The sequence below is a fragment of the Sarcophilus harrisii genome, chromosome 2, assembly GCF_902635505.1.
Source record: "Sarcophilus harrisii chromosome 2, mSarHar1.11, whole genome shotgun sequence".
Lineage (NCBI taxonomy): Eukaryota > Metazoa > Chordata > Mammalia > Dasyuromorphia > Dasyuridae > Sarcophilus > Sarcophilus harrisii.
The window spans coordinates 526,027,093-526,046,312 of NC_045427.1; the positions used below are offsets into that span (position 1 = coordinate 526,027,093).

The 19,220-nt window shown below is 34.6% G+C and overlaps 1 protein-coding gene across 9 annotated transcripts in view; it reads left to right on the forward strand.

The window, feature by feature from the left end:
* Nucleotides 1–400: 400 nt before the first annotated feature.
* The window catches only part of ICE2 (interactor of little elongation complex ELL subunit 2), a 57,597-nt gene continuing 38,777 nt past the window's right edge, over nucleotides 401–19,220 (forward strand). Inside the window, exons 1-7 of one of the 9 annotated variants that reach the window (XM_023497665.2) lie at nucleotides 401–952; nucleotides 1,096–1,196; nucleotides 3,146–3,290; nucleotides 3,391–3,497; nucleotides 5,159–5,263; nucleotides 9,648–9,909; nucleotides 12,337–12,456. In XM_023497665.2, coding sequence (XP_023353433.1) covers nucleotides 3,469–3,497; nucleotides 5,159–5,263; nucleotides 9,648–9,909; nucleotides 12,337–12,456 — 516 coding nt within the window. In that variant the 5' untranslated portion in view covers nucleotides 401–952; nucleotides 1,096–1,196; nucleotides 3,146–3,290; nucleotides 3,391–3,468. Of the gene's footprint in view, nucleotides 1,197–3,145; nucleotides 3,291–3,390; nucleotides 3,498–5,158; nucleotides 5,264–9,647; nucleotides 9,910–12,336; nucleotides 12,457–19,220 lie in introns of all 9 variants that reach the window. The other 8 variants (XM_031955450.1, XM_031955448.1, XM_031955449.1 and 5 more) reach the window with 8 other exon arrangements.

The window sequence follows — 19,220 nt, forward strand, 5'->3', positions numbered from 1 at the left end:
GAGAGCGGCCGGCTCTCCGTCTGCCCCCCCGGGGGAGAGAACGAAGGCCGGAGGCCAGGTACCGGGCCGCGGCTCCGGCTGTCAGAGCGGATGGCGCTAACTGTTGTTACAGGGGACGCTTCACTGGGCGGGCCCCGGAACTACGCTCCGCACGGGGCACGTCGCTGGGAGAGATAGTTGTGCGAAGGGAAGGAGGAGGAGTTTGTAATCCCCGCCCAGAAATAGCGAGGAGGAAATACCTGCCCCATCCCGAAGGGCGCTACTGATAACTGAGGGAAGACTGGAGAATGCACGCGGGCTCCGCGCCGAGATCGCCGTCTCCATTGGTCGCATTCCCGCCTCACTTTCAGAAGCACTGACGTCATCACGCGCAGCCACGCGGTGCACGCACGCGCCCTTTAAAGGGGAAACTCGGCGGGCGCCGCGGGGCGCCGTCTGAGGCGGGGCGGGCAGCGCGGGCGGAAGTCGCTCCGTCGTGGTGCTGCCGTGGCGTCGCCGCGGGGCTGGGAGCCCGAGGTAGGCGGGCGAGCCGCAGAGACGGAGAGGGGGACGCGGGAAGGAACGTGAGCCTCCCGGGCGCTGTAGGCTTCCCGCGGCCGGGCCCGGACCGCGGCCGTGCTCTTCCTGGGGCTTGTGTCCGGCCTCTCGCCCGCTCCCGCTGCGGCTCCGCTTCCAGCCTCTTCTCCCAAACCGTAGCCGGCGCCCCCTTCCTCAGCCCTGTTTTCTCTTATCGCCTCCTTCCGTGTCCTCCCAGCTCCCCGCCCCCTTTTGTTAAGCACCTACTGTGTGCAGAGCGCTGAGCAGGCCACTGAAACGATCGACCCTGCCTGCCCTTGCCTTCCGCGGGAGAGAAACCCTTGAACCTACTTAGCACCAGCCGAATCCAAAAGCATAGCGTTGGGGCTCAGCGAGGGAAGAGAAAATGTAGTTCTCGTCCCGGACCCAAACCTCGGTATCTCCATTTATAAAGCAGGGATAATAACGCCTAGGAATGCGCGAAGCAAGCTAAATAAATGTCCCGTACATCTCCTATGTAAAGTAAGCCAATTGGACCCAACCATTTCCCTCCCCTTCCCCCCTCCCCCTTTTTTCCAGGTCACAAATTGCGGTAGCATCCCGTTTAGACGCCGATCATTGACATTAAGAAAGGTATTTATTGATGAGAGCTGACGTCTCGATGCAGTGTGAAATTACTGGTAAATAAATCACTGGGAACACTTCCAGTCTTTGTGCTATACTTTGGGCAAGGCACTTGCCTTTAATTTCCTCATTGAAAAGAAGGTGGTGGATGAGAGCGCTTCCAGGTTTCCTTCCAGTTAAAGATTTCTCATTCTATGATTTATGAAAATGCTCTTTTAAACGTAATGATTTAACCAGAAGTAACGCCTAATCATTTGTTTTCAAGGTATATTTTCTTATTTGAGACCAGCTTGTTCATCAGCGAGTTTTGAAGCCTCTGCTATGTGCCAAGTACTTAGATGTAAAGAGGAAAGTGCAAACCCTTAAGCTCGAGAAGTTTATGTTCTTTGCTGGGGAGACCTGTGCATATGTTTGTGAACAAAATATATACAAAGTAGATATGAGATAATTTTGAGGGGGAGGAGTAGGCTAGCACTTGGGAAGAGGTCATGAAGAGTTTTGGGATTACAGTTGTGATTTTTCAGTGAGAAAACTGAGATTCAGAATATAATGACCATGGTCCATCTTAATTAAGACCAACCCACAGCTTAGTGGATGGACTGATGGATAGTTTGATGTTTTTAGATAATGCTGTTTAACTCTTTAAAACCTCAGCTTTCTCATCAGTAAAATTAAATTGGATTAAATGATTTCTAAAGTCCATTTCAGTTCTAAAAGTCTTCTGCTTAATCCTTGAGTAATAACTTTCCATTCAGTTAATCCATGAAATATTTAGTAGGCAAATACTATGTTCCAGCCATTGTGCTGGGGCTACAAATACAAAACAAAAACAGTCCCTGATCTCAGAGAATTCTGCTGGAGGAAAGGAGTGATGAATAATTTGTAGTTTGAAGGAAGAGCACTGATAGCTAGGAAATCAGAAATATCTATCTGCCTTTCTTTGTCTTTGTGTCCTTTAAGCTTGGAATGCACTTTTTACTTCAGTCTCTTAAAATCACTTACCTAGTGTGAACTCAGATGTCAACTGCTGTTTGAGACCTATCCTGATCTCATCTTTTCCCATTGCTAGTGCCTTTTCATCCACCATCTTACTTTAAATATTTTATATTTACTTTTCTATATATGTAGAACATGATGCAATGGAAAGAGTACTGGACCTGGAGTTAGAAAACTTGGGTTGAAATCCTTCAACTTAACTTCCCTGTGTTGTTTTTTCCTTATCTGTAAAATAAGAGATTTGGAATCAATAGCTCTGAAGATTCCTTCCAGCTCCAAATCTCAATAAGAATAGAAGCTCATTGAGGGCAGGGACTGTTTCATTTTTGTACATGTATCCCCCAGCAGCCAACAAGAGTGCCATGCTTATAATAAATAAGTTTAGTGCGTCTGAGCTGAATCTTTTAAAGGAAGTTAAATGCTGTAAAGTTACCCATGCATATATAACCTGTAAATAAAAGGCTATTAAATAAATAAATAAATTTGGGGAAAAAAAAGGAAGTTAAAGATTCTAAGAGGTGATGTTTAGGAGCAAGTACATTCTAGGAATGGAGAAACAACCCGATCAGAGACTGAAGATAGAATGCTGAATTCAGGAGTATCTTTCCTAGAATAGTCATTTATTGAAATGGAATTCTGTTCATTGAATTTAATTACTGTTTAAACTGACTTGCTTCAATATATAATTGGTGATTTGGGAGCAGGAATACACTATTGTGGGTTGTATAATTTTAGACCTGAAAAGAACCTTGAAGATAATTTAGACCAGTCCTTCTCATTTCATAATTTTATATAATAAGCTCTCTTATATTATTGGTTGTGGGAAAAAATCACTTTAATCTTTGTAGTTCCCAATTTCCCTATCAGCAAAAAAGAATAAAATAATTCGTGTCTAGTAGTTTTACAGAGTTGTTGAGAAGATCAAATAGGTATGTATGTGAAAGTGCTTTACAAACTGTAAAATACTGCATGCAAATGTAAAGCAGTATTATTTCTCATTGATGTTCAGAACAGAAATATTGTCCTAAATGATGATAACCATGAGAGAACTTCATTTGTCTTTGATGATGCTTTGCAACAGAATGAAAAACTCAACATCAAATTCACTTTAAAGAGTTGGGTGTTATGAGGATAGGAAGGAGATAAACTTTCAGGTCAGCTAATTACTTTTGTTCAGTCTAATCAAATTAACTTTTTCTGCTACAGTAATGCTTACCTCCATGTATTTGACTCTGGTTCCCTACTTTTTCCCAGGTGGACATTAGGGCATCTAAACTCGATTGAATCTAGGGCAGCAGCAGTTTATGTTTTAGTGGAACAAGACTATGCAAGATGTCTATGGGCAATCCAGTGCTCAATTGGTGAGTTAAATCTCTTGTCATGTCCTCAAAAGAACATGGAGGTGGGAGTGAAGAATTTCAATCTAGGATTAATTTGGTGCAATTTGTAGCAAAGTCAAGTCTCATTTCAAAACCTCAGCTAGATACTGAGTGCCCTAGAAATTCCTCCAGCCTGCACTCTTAGACTTGCCCAGTTGAATTTTCTCAAGAAATGACTGCACCTCAGAATTTGGAAAATTTTCTGGGGCTTCATTCTATTTGATTTGGCTACTGATTACCTGGAGGGGAATGTGTGTGAGTTCTTCTTGTATCCTAGCACTAATTTATTTAACCTTCATCTTATGCTGTTCATAAAAGAAAAACAGGATTAAAGAAAAAAGCACAGATTTATGTGCCATTTGTTTTGGCTTGTTACTCTAAACCAATATATTCTTCATTAATTTGTTAAAGCAGAATGTTATAATACATTCTGCTTTAACAACTGTATAAAATTCTTATAGTTCAGAGACCTTGGTTTTGTAAAGCAGAGTCCATGTAAAATTTTGAGGTAAAGCTAAATTTCTTTGACATTTTAACAGAAGCTTTTTGCTTATTCCTTAATACTAGAGATATAATTTGTTGGAAATAGTTCTGAATTATAAATCAGAAGTCCTGCATTCTGAGCCTAAGTTCTGCATTTCATAATCCATGGAACTTTGAGTAAAATATTTGTCCTCCCTGGGCTTTAGTTTGCTTATTTTTAAAATCTATAAACTTGTGCATACCAGGACCATTGTGAAGCTCAAATAAGGTAGTATATGCAAGCATTTTGGAAATTGTAATTGACTAAAGATATGGGCTAAAAATAAGAAATCATAATTTCACCATTTTTACAACTAACTCTTTGAATGAATATTTTAGAAAAACTTTAAGAAAAAAATCAAATATACTGTAATACTCGATATATAATGTAGTATGGGCAAATTTTCATTTTTATACAGTTAGATTTTCATTTTGAGAACAGACAAAAATGAAATCTCACATTTTGATAAAGACTTCATTGGTATTCATACTATAGAGTTTTATATATACATGCTAGAATTCATTGCATTTGTTAAAAATAAATGCTTTCTTAGTGAATGTGATTACATCATACACAAAAATGAGCAGTTTCATTTGTCCATTACACCACAAGTATAAATAGCATTCTTACATTTTAATAGATGAATTTTTCTTTTGACATCAAAAAAAAAATCTTCACTTGTTGAACCAACCTTATGATGGTGAGTCTCTCTAAACTTAGCTAAGGTGGTCCCAAGCTTATTAAAACCTACCAGATAATACTGGTTTGATTGTTAACATGATCATTCTCACTTGCCAAGATGGGAAAAATTAAATGCTAAAATTAATAGAAGTGCTTTAGCATACAAATATCCTTTAGCAACTTTTTCCTGTCAAAATGGTATATCTCCCACTTCCCCCGACAAAAACACTAACAACTTGAGAAAAGCATTCTAAAGCAACAAGCCTTCAGTAGTTTTTGGTTTTATTTTGTTGGACAGAATTTTCATTTTAGCAAAATAAAGATTTGAAAATACAAATAATGCCCTTTAAATCATGGGTGGGTAAGCTTCACTTGTGACATTTTAATTCTGATGAAGATACTAAATTCTCCAATGCAAGTAAATTGCTTTGTTTCATAGGGATGTTTCACCAAAAAATGGTCTGGATGTATTTTTCTCACAAGAAAAATATGAAGAATATTCTTTGACTCCTACTTTAAAGGAACTACTTATTTTGTCCAAAAGGTAAAAACTTAAATTTTTCTTTTTTTTCATCTTGTAGTTCATTCATAAAATTTATTAAATTTTCATATTTAACTGAAAATTTATAAGGTTACCCAATCCTGATAAAAATGTCCATTCTCCATTCTTTCTTTTTTTCCTTAAATAGTTGTGATATTGATTTTATTTTAAATATGTCTTCTTAAAAAACCCCCACAAAAACATGGAAGTATAAAGAGTCTATTATTTAAATTGGCAGAAGAAAATTATTTTTTTTAATTTAAAATCTTCTACTGATTTTATTTCATTGAAAAGTAAAATCAGTGCATTCATTCATTAAAAAAGGGTAGACAGCATAATCATTATGCAAGGACAAAAACAAAATAGTTCTTCCCCTCAAGGAACTATTGGGAGAGATGTCATATCATACAGATAGTAAGTACAGACTAATTTCAAGGGAGAACATGAGCTTTTGGGAAGCTTTGGTTAGATTTCCTGTTGGATGAAGCACATCAGCTGGGCTTTGAAGGAAGCCAAGGCTTCTGTGAGGTGGAAGTAAAAGTGTTTATTTCAGGCTTCAGGAAGAGGGACAAAGAAGGAACGTAATGTCTAGCGAATGAGAGGTAGGTCACTGTGTCTGGAACATAGACCTTGTCAAAGTATAGTCATTCAGCAGGTATACTAAGTGGGCACTGGGTGCTAAGAATACTCAAAACTGGAACTGTCTGACTTCAAGGAATTCATATATGAAATAAGCCTCCAAAGATAGACTGGAGCCAGAAGAATTTGTGCTTTATCCTAATGACATTAGCAAAATATCAGGAATATTAAGAATATGGTTTTGGCCGCTAGTGGAGGATAGATTGGAGAGAAATCAAGCCAGGTGAAGACCAATTAGACAGTTTCAATAGTCTAGGTCAGACCAAAAAAAAAAAGTTATGCTCATTGTATCTCCCTTCTCACTTCCCACTCGCCCTCGTCAAGCCTTTGTAATCTGGCTTTTTTTTTCTGTACCTTTTTTAGAAACTGCTTTCTCCAAGTATTAATGATTACTTTGTTGCTAAATTCACTGGCCTTTCTCAGTCCTCACTGCTCTAGAGAGTCCTTTCTGCCTTACTTGTCACTGCCAATCACTTGTTTTTTCTGGCTTTTGGGGGCTTTGTTTGATACCATTCCATCATTGTTGTGTTGCTAGTACAATAGAATTTGATGAATACACTTTTGTTTCCATGTTTTCTTATGCCCTTTTTGATTTTATAAACTTTGGTTTCTATCTCTTAATAGGTTCTATTTTTCTAGACTAGGGTCTTATGAATATCCATCATGCTGTGTCCTTGACCGTTTTAATTGATCTTCCTTAGTACAGTAACTGCTTCCTTGAACCATACAAAATTATGAGTAACATTCTACATGTGAATTCATTGTAGTTCTGTATATAGCTGGAATAATTTTTTTCTGTTTCACCTGCAGCTTTTTTACAGTAGTATGGGATAAATTTTCTTTTTGTCTATTTTTTGTTCATTATTTTGTACCTAAATGTGCTTTTGTAACTTAACTTGTAAATGTGCTTTTCTTTAAAATCAAAATTTGCTAAACCAAATGGAAGAAAGCCAGTAACTGATTTTTCTCTGATTTTTCTCATGGCTTAGAAAAATAAAGGAAGGACTATTACATGACAAGAATATTTTCGAGTGCAAACAGGGATTGTGAAACAGTGCATAAAAAATGTTATGTGTGTGATTGTTTACATGTTAAGACATAACCAGAAATTTTAATTCAGTTTCTAGTCTTAGCTTAGCTTCCTAGTGCAAAATTTTTGTTTGTTTTAAAACTGGTCTGTTGAAATTTAGTATTGCAATGATTAGTTGTAATTATATTGCCTTCAAGAATATAAACTTAAAACCTTAGTGAAATATTTCAAGGGGGAAGCCTTTTTTTTTGGAGGGGGGGATAACTTTCCTTTAACTTATACATGAATATTTTTTGAGAATTTCAAGAATTAAAAACTCTGCCATGGTCTTATTGATAGCTTTTGGTTTTAAGTTAGAGTGAAAAAATTGACTGAGTAGAGGTTTAACGTTAGAAAGGTTTTAAGCTATAGTGTAAGACAAAGGAAAATATAATCAAAATTAAGAACTAGACTTTATAGAGGTAGAGTAGAAGGAACATTCTATAAATTTTTTTTAAGTAAATTCTTTAAACTTTTAAAGTTTACATATTGGAAATAGTGAAGTTTGCATATACATATACATTCATTCTTTTTCATAGGACATCTGAATGGAACAGATGAGTAGGTAGTTGACAAAATGAAGGGAAAAAACTTCAAAACATCAACTGAAATAAAATATAATGCTGTAAATGTGGTTAGAGAAGCCCTGTCAGATGCTTTTGGTTTGTATCCTGATGAAGATTTTGACAGCCACTCCACAATGAAATGATCTTGATGTGCTGCCACTTCATTCTTTGCTGAATGTAGCCAATTTAAGCAGCTAGAATTTCTTGACATTCCTGCGTTGGCATATCTGAGTCAGCATCTTGTTGCTGCAGTAGCTTAATTAAATTTGCCAGTTTGTGCCACAAGGACAGACATGTTCTCATATTTAGAGAGACAGCTGTGAAACAGTATTGTTAAGAGTTGTGGACACGATACTGTTAGGTTTGAATAGCTCTCAAGACTTTTTCTTGTGAGAAATCAATTTGCTGTAATACATTTCTCCCAAGATCAGCAGTTAATGTTCATTTTGTTAACCTAAAATATGCTTATTTTTAAACAGTTATTGGAGAAAGCTTAGTAGTTTAACTATGTCTTCTTTAACCTGCATTATTTTTAGAGCCTTCCTTTAGTGTCTATTCCTAGGATCCTTTCTCTATTCACCACTTATTAATATTTGGAATTGTCTACTAGTTATCTGAACTTTCAAAACCAGCAGATTTTGAATTTTTGCTTTATTTCTGGCTAAATATTTTTTTCAGTGTTGACTTGTTTTGGCATTTAATCCTGATTGTTTTCATTCCAAACATTGGAGTGCTTAGTAAATACAGGCATTATTAAAAGGAGTTCACTCCTTTTCCAGGTATATATCTGGATAATTCTTTCTCATAATCTCTTTTCCTGAAGTACCAAGGACTTTTAGCAGCAGAGATTTAAATTTTTTTCATGAATTGCTTTTAGCAGTTTGATGATCTCTGAAGCATATAGGATCTCATTTGTCAGCTATCCAGATCCTGTGACCTGGATATATTTCTTCTCCCACTCCATTCTGTTCTTTATTTTGAGGGATTTATCTCTTTCAGTGTCCAGACCAAGAGAGAAAAGATTGAAGCCACAATGAAAGATTGTTTATTAGGGAGTATCAACTTACAAAATAACAATTAGAATAATTAACACTTAGAATTATCCAGTAGAAGTTTTAGTTACTATGCCTCAGTGCTGAACATATAGGATAATTTTTTTAAAGCATTTTCATTTGCAAAGTAAGACTGGTGCTAAGTTATGAACAGGAAGAAAAATCTTGCATATACATACTTCATTATTCATAAGAGCTTAGTTATATATAAATAAATATAGTTAAGAATCTTTGGACTAATTTATTTGTTTTTCCTTAGTGCCTTTTTACTATTTAAAAAAACAAACAAACAAGTCCCCACTAACATAACTATAATTATCTGAAAATTTTTTTTTTTTCCCTACAAGTAAGAGAGCACAAAAAACACTTGGCTTGTGAGACAGGGTTTCCATATGTCCATAACTGCTATAGATATTTGTACAAAATCTCTAATAAAACTATTGATTGAGTTTGAGGGATGGGGTGGGACAAGAAGAGCCAAGTTCAGAGGTTCTCTTCAGTGTTTCAGAATTTTGAATTTCTGAAATTGAAAACCTTCTAGTAATTGTTAATTCAGATTGCATCACTGCACCATAGCAAATTTATGTTTAGTTGCCACTGATAATCATACTAATTTGTTTTTCTTACACAGGAATTTGAGCTTAATTACAGATAATTTATAACAAGAAAAATATATTAAAGCTTTGTAATTAAATCTGCAAATAAATATAACACCTGGATGGATAAATGAAAAGACTCCCTTATTCATAAAGAAAGAATAAATAAAATGTAAGACCAGTATCTGTCTTTCTTTTTCTGTATATAAGCTGAAAGGTAAGCTTGTGATGCAACAATGTCCTGCAGAATATTTAATCTATAATAAATGCCAGTGTTGCAAGATGCAGGTGGTAGAGTTTTGATGGTACTCTAGAATTTACTCTGTTAATCATGATGTATTCTGCCTGGTGATTCAGAATCAAGAAACTCTACAACTGTCAGCCCTATTTTTCAAATACCAATCTTCATGATTAAAAAAAACAAGTACTTCTAAATTGTAATTAATTTTTTCCCCCTCATTTCAGACCTATAGGAGAAAATTTGGATGCATCAGCAAACCCTGTGGAAAATGAACCAGCAGTTAATTCAGCAGCTCAAGCAAATGGGGATGTTAAAACCACAATAGAAATTGTTCCCTTCCCAGAACCAAGAATTCCTTATCCTTATTTCTCTCGTTTCTCAGAAAGAGAACAGAAATGTTATGTGGATTTACACAATAAATATTCAAAAAAGCCTATAAATTTCAAGACTGTAGGGTTAAATAAGAAGGAATATTTCCAGTACATGGTATGTATTTTATCCTTATTTTTTTTAGAAATTATTGACAAAATTTATTTTGTAACTTTCCACTTAAAAACAGTTAAAAACATTTGTATTAAAGTGTTAAGAGTAGAAAGAGCTTTAATATTTCAAACATGAAAATATATTTCATTCTTGTGCTTCATTTTCATAATAAATGGAAATAGTCTGTTTTAACCTATTGCATTGTTGTTTTGAGGTTTAATTGAATATAATAGGACACAAAATATTTGAACTGACAGATTCATACAATAGCTGTTTATTGGGCACATATCTCAAAGTTGTTTTGAGAATTAAATGAACTAATACATGTAAAGAGCTGTGGATGTCTTAAAGCACTATATGAAGATTATTATTATGTGTATTTTCATCAGAAATAATAGACTTAAGGCTAGTAGTTTTAGAGGTATTCTTAGGAAGACCTAGTTTTGAGTTCTTTTTCAGATACTATTTTGACATGTGACAGACTATAATTATTTCTCTCTGAGCCTCAGTTTCCTTATCTGTAAAATATGATAGCTGGTCTTAGATCTTACTTGAAATCTATGATTTCATGATCCATACATCCTTGTGGCTTGGGAGCAAATCTATATTTTTAAAGGCTGGCTATAAAGGCTATGTATTTGCTCCTTTCTAACAAGCTAAAAAGACTTCAGATATGATTGCAGTAATGAACTATGTGTTTCATCTGCTAACTAGCATAACAAGATAAAGAGAAGTAAAGAGAAGCTTCTTATCTTCTACAAATAATAGTCAGTTTTCTTGGCCAGTAGAGCTGATAAATTCATTTATTAAAAAATACTGATGAAGTAATGGATCTTTGGAAGTTTTGAAGCGTATTGTGTGTGAAAAGTGTTTAACTAGGTAACTAAGAAATACAAAGACAAGGCATAATATCTGCATTTATAAAACTTCCAGTCTGATATTTTACAAATTCTTTGAAAGCTAGAATCTGTCTGTGTTTTTCTTTAATTCCTGCCTTATTCAGGCAGTCAGTAAATTACAATTGTTAAGGAAATGGCTAAGATACAATGAGCTTCCCTTTATTTTGCATTTCTGCATTTTTAAAGTAGTTTAAATAAGATTTGCCTCTATTTCAAATCCAAAAATGAGCTTATCTTTATTTCTACCAGATCAAGTAATTTGAAAATTTGAAGGCTTTTGCTGGATTCCCTGATCTTTATTTATTTCACAATAGAGACTCAACAAAAGGACAGTTTTCACCTTTTAAAAGATGGTGTAGTCTCTTGTGTTTCGAAGGCAAGCTAGGTGGTACAATGGATAGAGCACCAGGCTTGGAGTCAGGAAGATCTGAATTCAAATCCAATTTCAGTTACTTACTGTGTGACCCTGGGAAAAATCACATAAGCTCTATTTGCCTTAGTTAGGAGAAAGAAATGGCAAGCCTTATAAGTTTTCTTGCCAAGAAAATGCCATAGACAAAGTCTATGGGATCATGTAGTGTCAGACATGACTGATCAACAGATTGTGTTTTAGTGATATATAATTTAAAATGAGCAAGGTGAAGAGACAAAAGATTTCAGAAATGTAATTGAAAAGTCAGTTTAAGTAAGTTGGTACTTATAAGCAGAAGAAGCCAAACTGACTGAATGAAAAGTCTGAACTATAGGGCATTTTTATAAACCATGCCATTTGCATGGTACATATCTTAAACTGAAAATATGCTTAACTGAATTTTGCCTGCTAGTTCAACATCAACACTTCTTGAAGAAGACTAAAATTCAAAATTTTAAAATAATAAGAATCTCATTCCTTTAGACTAATTTAGAATTTGTTACTTGGTAATAAAAAGACTATCTTCAATGCCTTTTAAAAAGTCTGATAAAAAATAACTTAAGTAATATTCAATTAATAATTCTTACCTATGACAGCTGTTTTCAAATACTAAAGAAACATCTATTTACATTGATTTTATTGCAAGGTCAATAACACTTGGACTGATGTACTAAAACAAATCATTCTTATTTTTACCCTTAGTAGGCAAAATATTTCATTTTTAAAGTGAATTTATGAATATCTATTTTCCATGCCTGCTAGCCCATAGATTGCCATAGTAAAATAACTTTAAAGAATAGGATTTGTTTAAAATTATTTGGTTAAAAGATTGAATTCATTTATTTTTATAAATATATAAAATATATATGTAATTTTATATATAAAATACATGTATAAAAACCCATTTAACGAACATAATGCAATAATAAAATTAAAAAGTGCTAAAATGTATCACTGGACATTTTTAAAGGTGTTAATTAACACACTTCATTAATCTTCCACGTGTTCCCAGATATCATGATAGCATTGCTAGAACCCTTCAGCCTAAATAATTTTTATCAGAGCTCTCACTCAAATGATTATTATACTTTAGTCCGCTTTTTTTTCTTTTCCCTTTAGGACATGAAAAAATGTGTAAATGATGAAGTTGCTGAATTTCTAAAGTTTCTTCAGAATGCTGCAAAAAGTTGCAGTCAAGATTATGATATACTCTCAGATGAAGCACTTTTATTCACAAAGGTAAAGAATAGTAAATTTGGAGATATTTATGGAAAATCAACAGTAGCATGCAATGATATTTCAAAATGTATTTGCCCTTAGTATGTAATAAAATTCTAAAATGTATTTGCCAACATGTAGGAAACAGAATGCTAAAGTAGAACAAGAACTCACTCTAGAATCAAAAGACTTGGGTTCAAATTTTCTCTTTGATTCTTGCTACTTGTGTGAACTTTGAAAAGTTACTTCCCTGGGATTTAAAGGTTTTCTCAGGTAAAATGTGGGAGTTGGATTAAATGATCTTTGAGATAATGTCCCTTCCAGTTTTAGTGATTCATGATTGTCTTGCTTTAGTTGAATTGCAAATATTTTTTCAATTCCAATATTCAGTTTGTATTAACATCTCATTTCTTTTACTCTTTCATGTAGTGTAAAAGTAAAAATATTATAAAAAGTGCCAATCATAGAATCACACAATTTCAGAGTTGGAGGGGATCTCAGTGACGAATTAGCCCAACATATGTTCTGAAAAGAATTTTTTCTATAATTTCTCCTCTATGATAGAAGAACTTCAGTGAGGGAGATTCCATCATTTCTAGACAGCTTATTCTACTTTTGAGATAGCATTGATTTGTTAAGAATTTCTCTTCTCATCAAGGCTAAATTTGCCCTGCTTTTTTGTAAGGTTAGGTAGGGTGCTGACAGGACAGTATATTAACTTTAATATTACCACCTCAGACAACATATATAAAACTTAACATATCAAGTGATTTTTGAATGTTCAATCAAATTACCCAGCTATCTATGGATATTATTACTCTAACATATTAAGTATTACTAGGTCAGTCAGCAAAGGTAAGTGCTACTAAAAGTAAGTGTTTTATGGATTTTCATAGTTTTGTTCACAAATATATCTGTGAATCTGAAATAGTTTTTATTATTTACAATTAGTCACCTGAAGCAGTTTTGAATTGTCTTTAAAAAATTAAGTAACTAAATGCTTCACTGTGAAGCCTTATCATCAGAGAAGTTAAAAGATGAAAGAAGAGGGCCCATATACACTAGAATATTGAGAGCAGCACTTTTTGTGTAATAGAGCCCTAGAAACAAAATACATACTCTTGGGAGAATGGTTAAACAAATAGAGTATTATAGTGTATTGGAGTCTTACAATTGCATAAGAATTGAAGCCTATGAGGAGTTCAGAGAAACATGGACAGACTTATATAAACTGATATAAAATGAAATAAGCAGAACTGGGAAAACAATATACCTGTTCTCTTGTAAAATAAATGGGAAAAGCAGAAACAAAAAAAAGAAATAAAAAAAGTTAAAACAACCAAGCTTAATTTCTTTGTAATACTGTGTGTTTTATACAAAAAAAGCTAAGAAAATATATCTCCCTCTCTTCTTTTCAGAGTCAAGGAACAACAGGTTTAGAACATGATATATTCTAGATGATTTGATTGTTATGTTCATTTGATTTTTCTCAACTGCTTTTTTCTTCCCTTGTTAATTTTAATTATAAGGGAATGAATTTCTAGAGAGAGGAGGATATATTTGGAGTTATAACTGATGTAAAAACAAGATAGGAAAAACTTTTTAAAGTAAAAAAAAAAAAGAAAAAAAGAATTAGGAGAATTTTATGTATATGAACTCAAAGGAAGTTGTGTGATCATTATTTTATGGGGGTCTAAACATAGATTTCATGGTGCATTGTCTAATTTATTTTCTCATATTAGAATAAAGTAGCAATGATTGTTGTTTTCCCAGAATCATTGAGTAGAAAAGATATTTTTAATGAAATTGTTACCAAAGCATGATCTTTAGAGACTTATATAGATCTTTTTTTAAGACCTTTTTTTTTTAAACAAAACATGTTTTTAATTTTAGATAAAAGTCTTTATTTTTCATTATCAAGATCTTCCTAATATGGAAGGATTTTAATTTAGATAGTCAGCAATTAAAAATGTTCAAGAGATACAGTTTCTAGGTAATTTAATAATTGTATTAAGAAGGCCAGCACATTTATTAGTAAAAGAATGGTCATTTGGTCATCTTTCTTAGACCAAAAGACAATCATTGGAGTGGGACTCACAGTTTATGTACACCAAAGAATATGTGTGTCCCAAGGTGATTGGTTAATAATTAATGAGAATAGTATTACAATTGCACTGATTGTGACATCATGTCCCCCTTGGACAAAGAAATTGTATCTATACTCAGATCATCTCCAGCTTTGGGCAGTCTATTCAAAGAATCTGTAACTTCCCTTCACTACTCCCTCCCTCCCCCCAAGCTGAGCAGAACACAATAACTACTCTATCAGGATAGTGTCTGAACAAGAAAGAAAAATCTCATTATTAGCAATGTTCTTTCAGAAACTAAACTTTTTTAAAAAGTTAAAAAAAAAAAAAACTTTTAAAAGAGGATGGAACTTTGGATCTGCCCATGTCATTGGTTATTAATAATCATTCCTTTCTATAGAATAATACATATATAGAATGTATGTTGCAGCAGCTGCATCCTCAGTTTTCTTGGAAGGTCCAGTCCCAATTTGATAAGCAGAAAGCATAGTTTTAGTGAAGCTTTGAAAAAGTAATATCTGTCAGGATTGCATAACTGGCAAAATAGTGAAGTAATTACAGTCTACAAATTTCTCTATTCCAAAATTTCAAAAGAAAGGAATTATACACAAAATCTTGAATTAATGCAGGGTAAATGATTTTCCCAGGGTTATACAGTCAGGATATGTTGGAGGTAAGATTAAAACCCAAGTGTGGTTTTCTGTCTACTGTGCCATGTTACTTTTGAAAAGGAGGGCGAAAAGGCCTCATGAATTAATACTGAAGGATTTTGGACTTCTGGCCAGAGGAGGCACACAGCTGTGTAAGCTCTGTGTTTTCTGTCAGAATTCATTTCATGACAAGCCTCTGAATTAATGCTTGACTGAAACCCCCCCCCCCCCCCCAAATAATTACCAAGAGAAGACATCCTTGAAATTCGCCAGGAAAGGTCTGTTTTTGCTCCAGGCCGTGGATAGTTTTAGATCAGGCGCAGGCTGAGGGCAAGGCAGCCACAGGGAGAGCCCAGCAGGCAGCTCACAGGCGAGCAGACTGGAGGGGGTGGGGTGTGATCTCAGCTGTCTCTGCGGGGAGAGCTTTGCTACAGGATTGGATACTTTGCCCTGGCAGCAAGCCAGCAGAGAAGCTAAAGGGGGGGCATGGTGGTGAAGAAGAATACAACCCCAAATAACTGGGGTCTCTCGGGACCTGGCCACCCCTCCCCCACAGTGTCTCATCACCTCTCAGAGCTCAGGCGCAGCACTGTCTTGTTAGGGCCTCACTGCCCCCCCACCCCACCCCCCCTCAGTCTGTAGAGGAAGCTTGGTAATACCACCCAGCCCCTCCCCCAAAAAAAGCAAACTCCATTTGGGATTTTTTTCTTTTTCTTTGCTAGTTTGTCTTTGATTCTTCTCTAACAAAGCAAAAAATTGAAAAAGACCTTAACCATTGACAGTTTCTATATGGATAGAGAGCAGACTCTAAACCCTGAGGAGACTAAAAACAAACTGTCTCCAGGTGAATCCTCAAAGGAGGAGATCATCTGTTCCTCAGCACAGATGAATCTCATAGAAGAAATTAAAAAGGCTCTCACAAGAGAGCTAGAAGAAAAATGGGAAAAGGAGAGGGAGGCTTGGCAAGAGAGTCTGGAGAAGTCACTCATTTAAAGACAGAGTGAATAAAGAAATCAAATCCTTGAAAAATATGATTAGTGAACTGGAAACAGAAAATAGTTTTCTAAAAAATAAAATTGGCGAAATGGAAAAAAATTCCATAGAACAAAACAATTCAATTGGATAATTAGAAAAAGATATAAAAAAAGTGAGTGAAGAAGATACTTCATTGAAAATCAGAATTGAACAAATGGAATTGAATGACTTGAGGAGATAACCAGTCAAGCAAAACCAAAAAAATCAAACAATGGAAAAAAATGTGAAATATCTTCTTGGGAAAACAACAGACCTAGAAAATAGATCTAGGAGAGAGAATCTGAGAATTATTGGACTCCCAGAAAAATATGATGAAAAAAAAGAGCCTGGACTCTATTTTCCAGGAAATTATCAAAGAGAACTGCCCAGAAGTCATAGAAACAGAGGGTAAAATAGACATTTAAAGAATTCATCGATCACCTCCTGAAAGGGATCCTAAAATCAAAACACCAAGAAATATAGTGGCCAAATGCCAGAACCTTCAGATGAAGGAAAAAATACTGAAGGATTTTATTAGAGTTCCCATTCATCATCCCTACTTCTGTTTAACTCTCTTTGTTCAGAGTAGAGAGCACAAGCAAGGCTGATTACTTTATGACTTGGGCTTCAGCTGTAGGATTCCTTCCTAGCAGTGACTGCCTGAAGCATACCTCCACAAGAGTATAGAAGATAGCAGACACTGATTTTGTCCTATCTGTGTATCAGCAGGGCACATTGACAGATGGTGGAGTGGTGCTTTACTGTTATGTTACAGTGTTTACTGGGGCAGAGGGTTTTAACCTGATCCTTGAACTTTTTTTTTTAAATTTAAGTAGAATATTTGATATAAATATATTGTTATTTAAATACAGTATTTGACAAATTGCAATTGGTTTATTTTGTAATCTTCATGTATTTAAAAATACCATTCTGAGAAAGGGTCCATAAACTTCACCAGCCTGCCAAAACAGGGTCCATAATACAAAAATAAAAAAAACCTTTGAAAATTATGGGACTATAATTTGTATAGGTCTTAAGGAAAAGAACACTGGAATCCTGACTAGGACCAATCCTCTCCCCATGAGGTTACTTAGGGTATTGACTTGGGAACAATGGATTTTGTCTGTGGACCTGAAAAGCCTTCACAATATCCAGTGTCATTTAACCATGCAAAGTAGAAGGGGCAGGGCCCAGAGAGTGAGGAGGAATTAGGAAAAGCAGGTGAGAGGAAAAGCAAAGCTAAAAGACTAAAAGAAAGATGAGAAAAGAAAGCCTGAATAAAAACCTACCTTGAAAGAAAGGAAAATAATACAAAGATGATCTGTATAGTGATGCCAAAACACATTGATCAAGCACAATATAAAGGAAAATGAATTAATATTACCTGATGAAAAAGAGAATCCTGTGAACTCCTCAGCGATCATGAAACAATAGCAAGAATTCCAGAATGGTTGAAAAGAAAAACAAAACTCTTAAAAGAAGAAATTTGGAATGAATTTAGCTTGGAAATCAGAGCTTTCACGTAGAATTCAAAAACTCAAAATAAAAAATGAACACATGATGGAAAAATTTTAAAAAGAAGCTTTAAGGCAAACCTGCAGCTGACCTTGAAGACAAGATACACAGAAATAACTTCAGAATTACAGGGTTTCTCAAAAAACATGACAAGTAAGATAATGTCTGTTCCACAATGCAAGAAATAACATTAAGAAGACTGTCTAGATTAGAATTTATGAATGATAACAAAACATAAATTGAGAGAATCTACAGGTTTCTGCTAGACAAATAGTCTGAACTTCAAATTCCAAGATATGAAGTGATTATATTTCATAATTTCAATAATGAACAATAAACTTTGCAAGTGGCCAAGAGAAAGACATGTGAAGAAAATAATTTGAATAACATTGCTATTCTGCATTGATGAAAAAACAGAGATCAAACTTCGGTCCTGTGTAATATATCCTTCATACCTGTGCCTTATTGTCAACAAATATTTGTTCCACCAAAAGACATTTGACATTTGTTTAGGAAAAAAGGTCTAAATATTCTAGAAAGAAGTTAGGAGTTAATACTCAGAAAAAAGATTAAAATGCTGAAAACTTTTGTCCCATAGATTCCTTTGTTAGACATGTGTCCCAAGGACATCAAAGATAGAAATGGCTGTCAGTTGGGGAAGGGTGAAACAAATTATGATAAATTCATGTAATATATTACTGCGCCCTTAGAAATGATAACTATATGAAGATCATGAAGAAGCATGAGAAGATATAACTTGAAGTGAAAATTACCAGGAAAGTAATAATACAGTATGACTTCAACATATTAAAAAAAAGTTTAAAAAAATAACTGAGTGTTCTGTATTATAATGAAGAAATGGGTCAGGAATTTTTTGCAGGCAGAGTGGATTGGGACCAATACTGTGAGGCATAGTGTTGCTCAGATGTACTAAACTTTTTTTCCCCCCTCTTTTATTCATTGTTACAAAGAATGGCTCTCTAGAGAGGTGAGATAGGAATGATGTATTTAGGAATAAAAGATGAAGTGAAAACAAAAGATATCAATAAAAATCAGGAACAAAAAACCTAAGCAAATAAAGCCCAAACCTCATTTATACCAATTAGCCTTTAACCTACCTACCTTGGTAAGAAATAATACAGGAGTTAAAAAGATTAGCATAAACTGGGATTGAGAGTAATGTGAGATTAGGGTAGGTAGGAAGTTGCATGAGTAGGAGAGTTCCAGTTTTGTTTGGTTGGTTTTTTAGAATTGTTCATATGGGGAGAAAAATAAACAGAAGGCTGCTTATTATAAAGAACATTTCAATGTTTTGTTTTTTTTTTTCAGGCTACTTTTTTGATAAAAAATAAATTCAAAAAGGTTCTCAAATTATATTTAGCAATGGAGCAAGTATTTGTGATTCAGAGTCATGAAATTAGAAGTATTTCAATACCAAAGAAAAGAAATTCTTCTGTTTCCTCAATCACCTGTCTGTTAGCATAAACAATATGGCCTTTAAGAGTAAAATTATGCATTT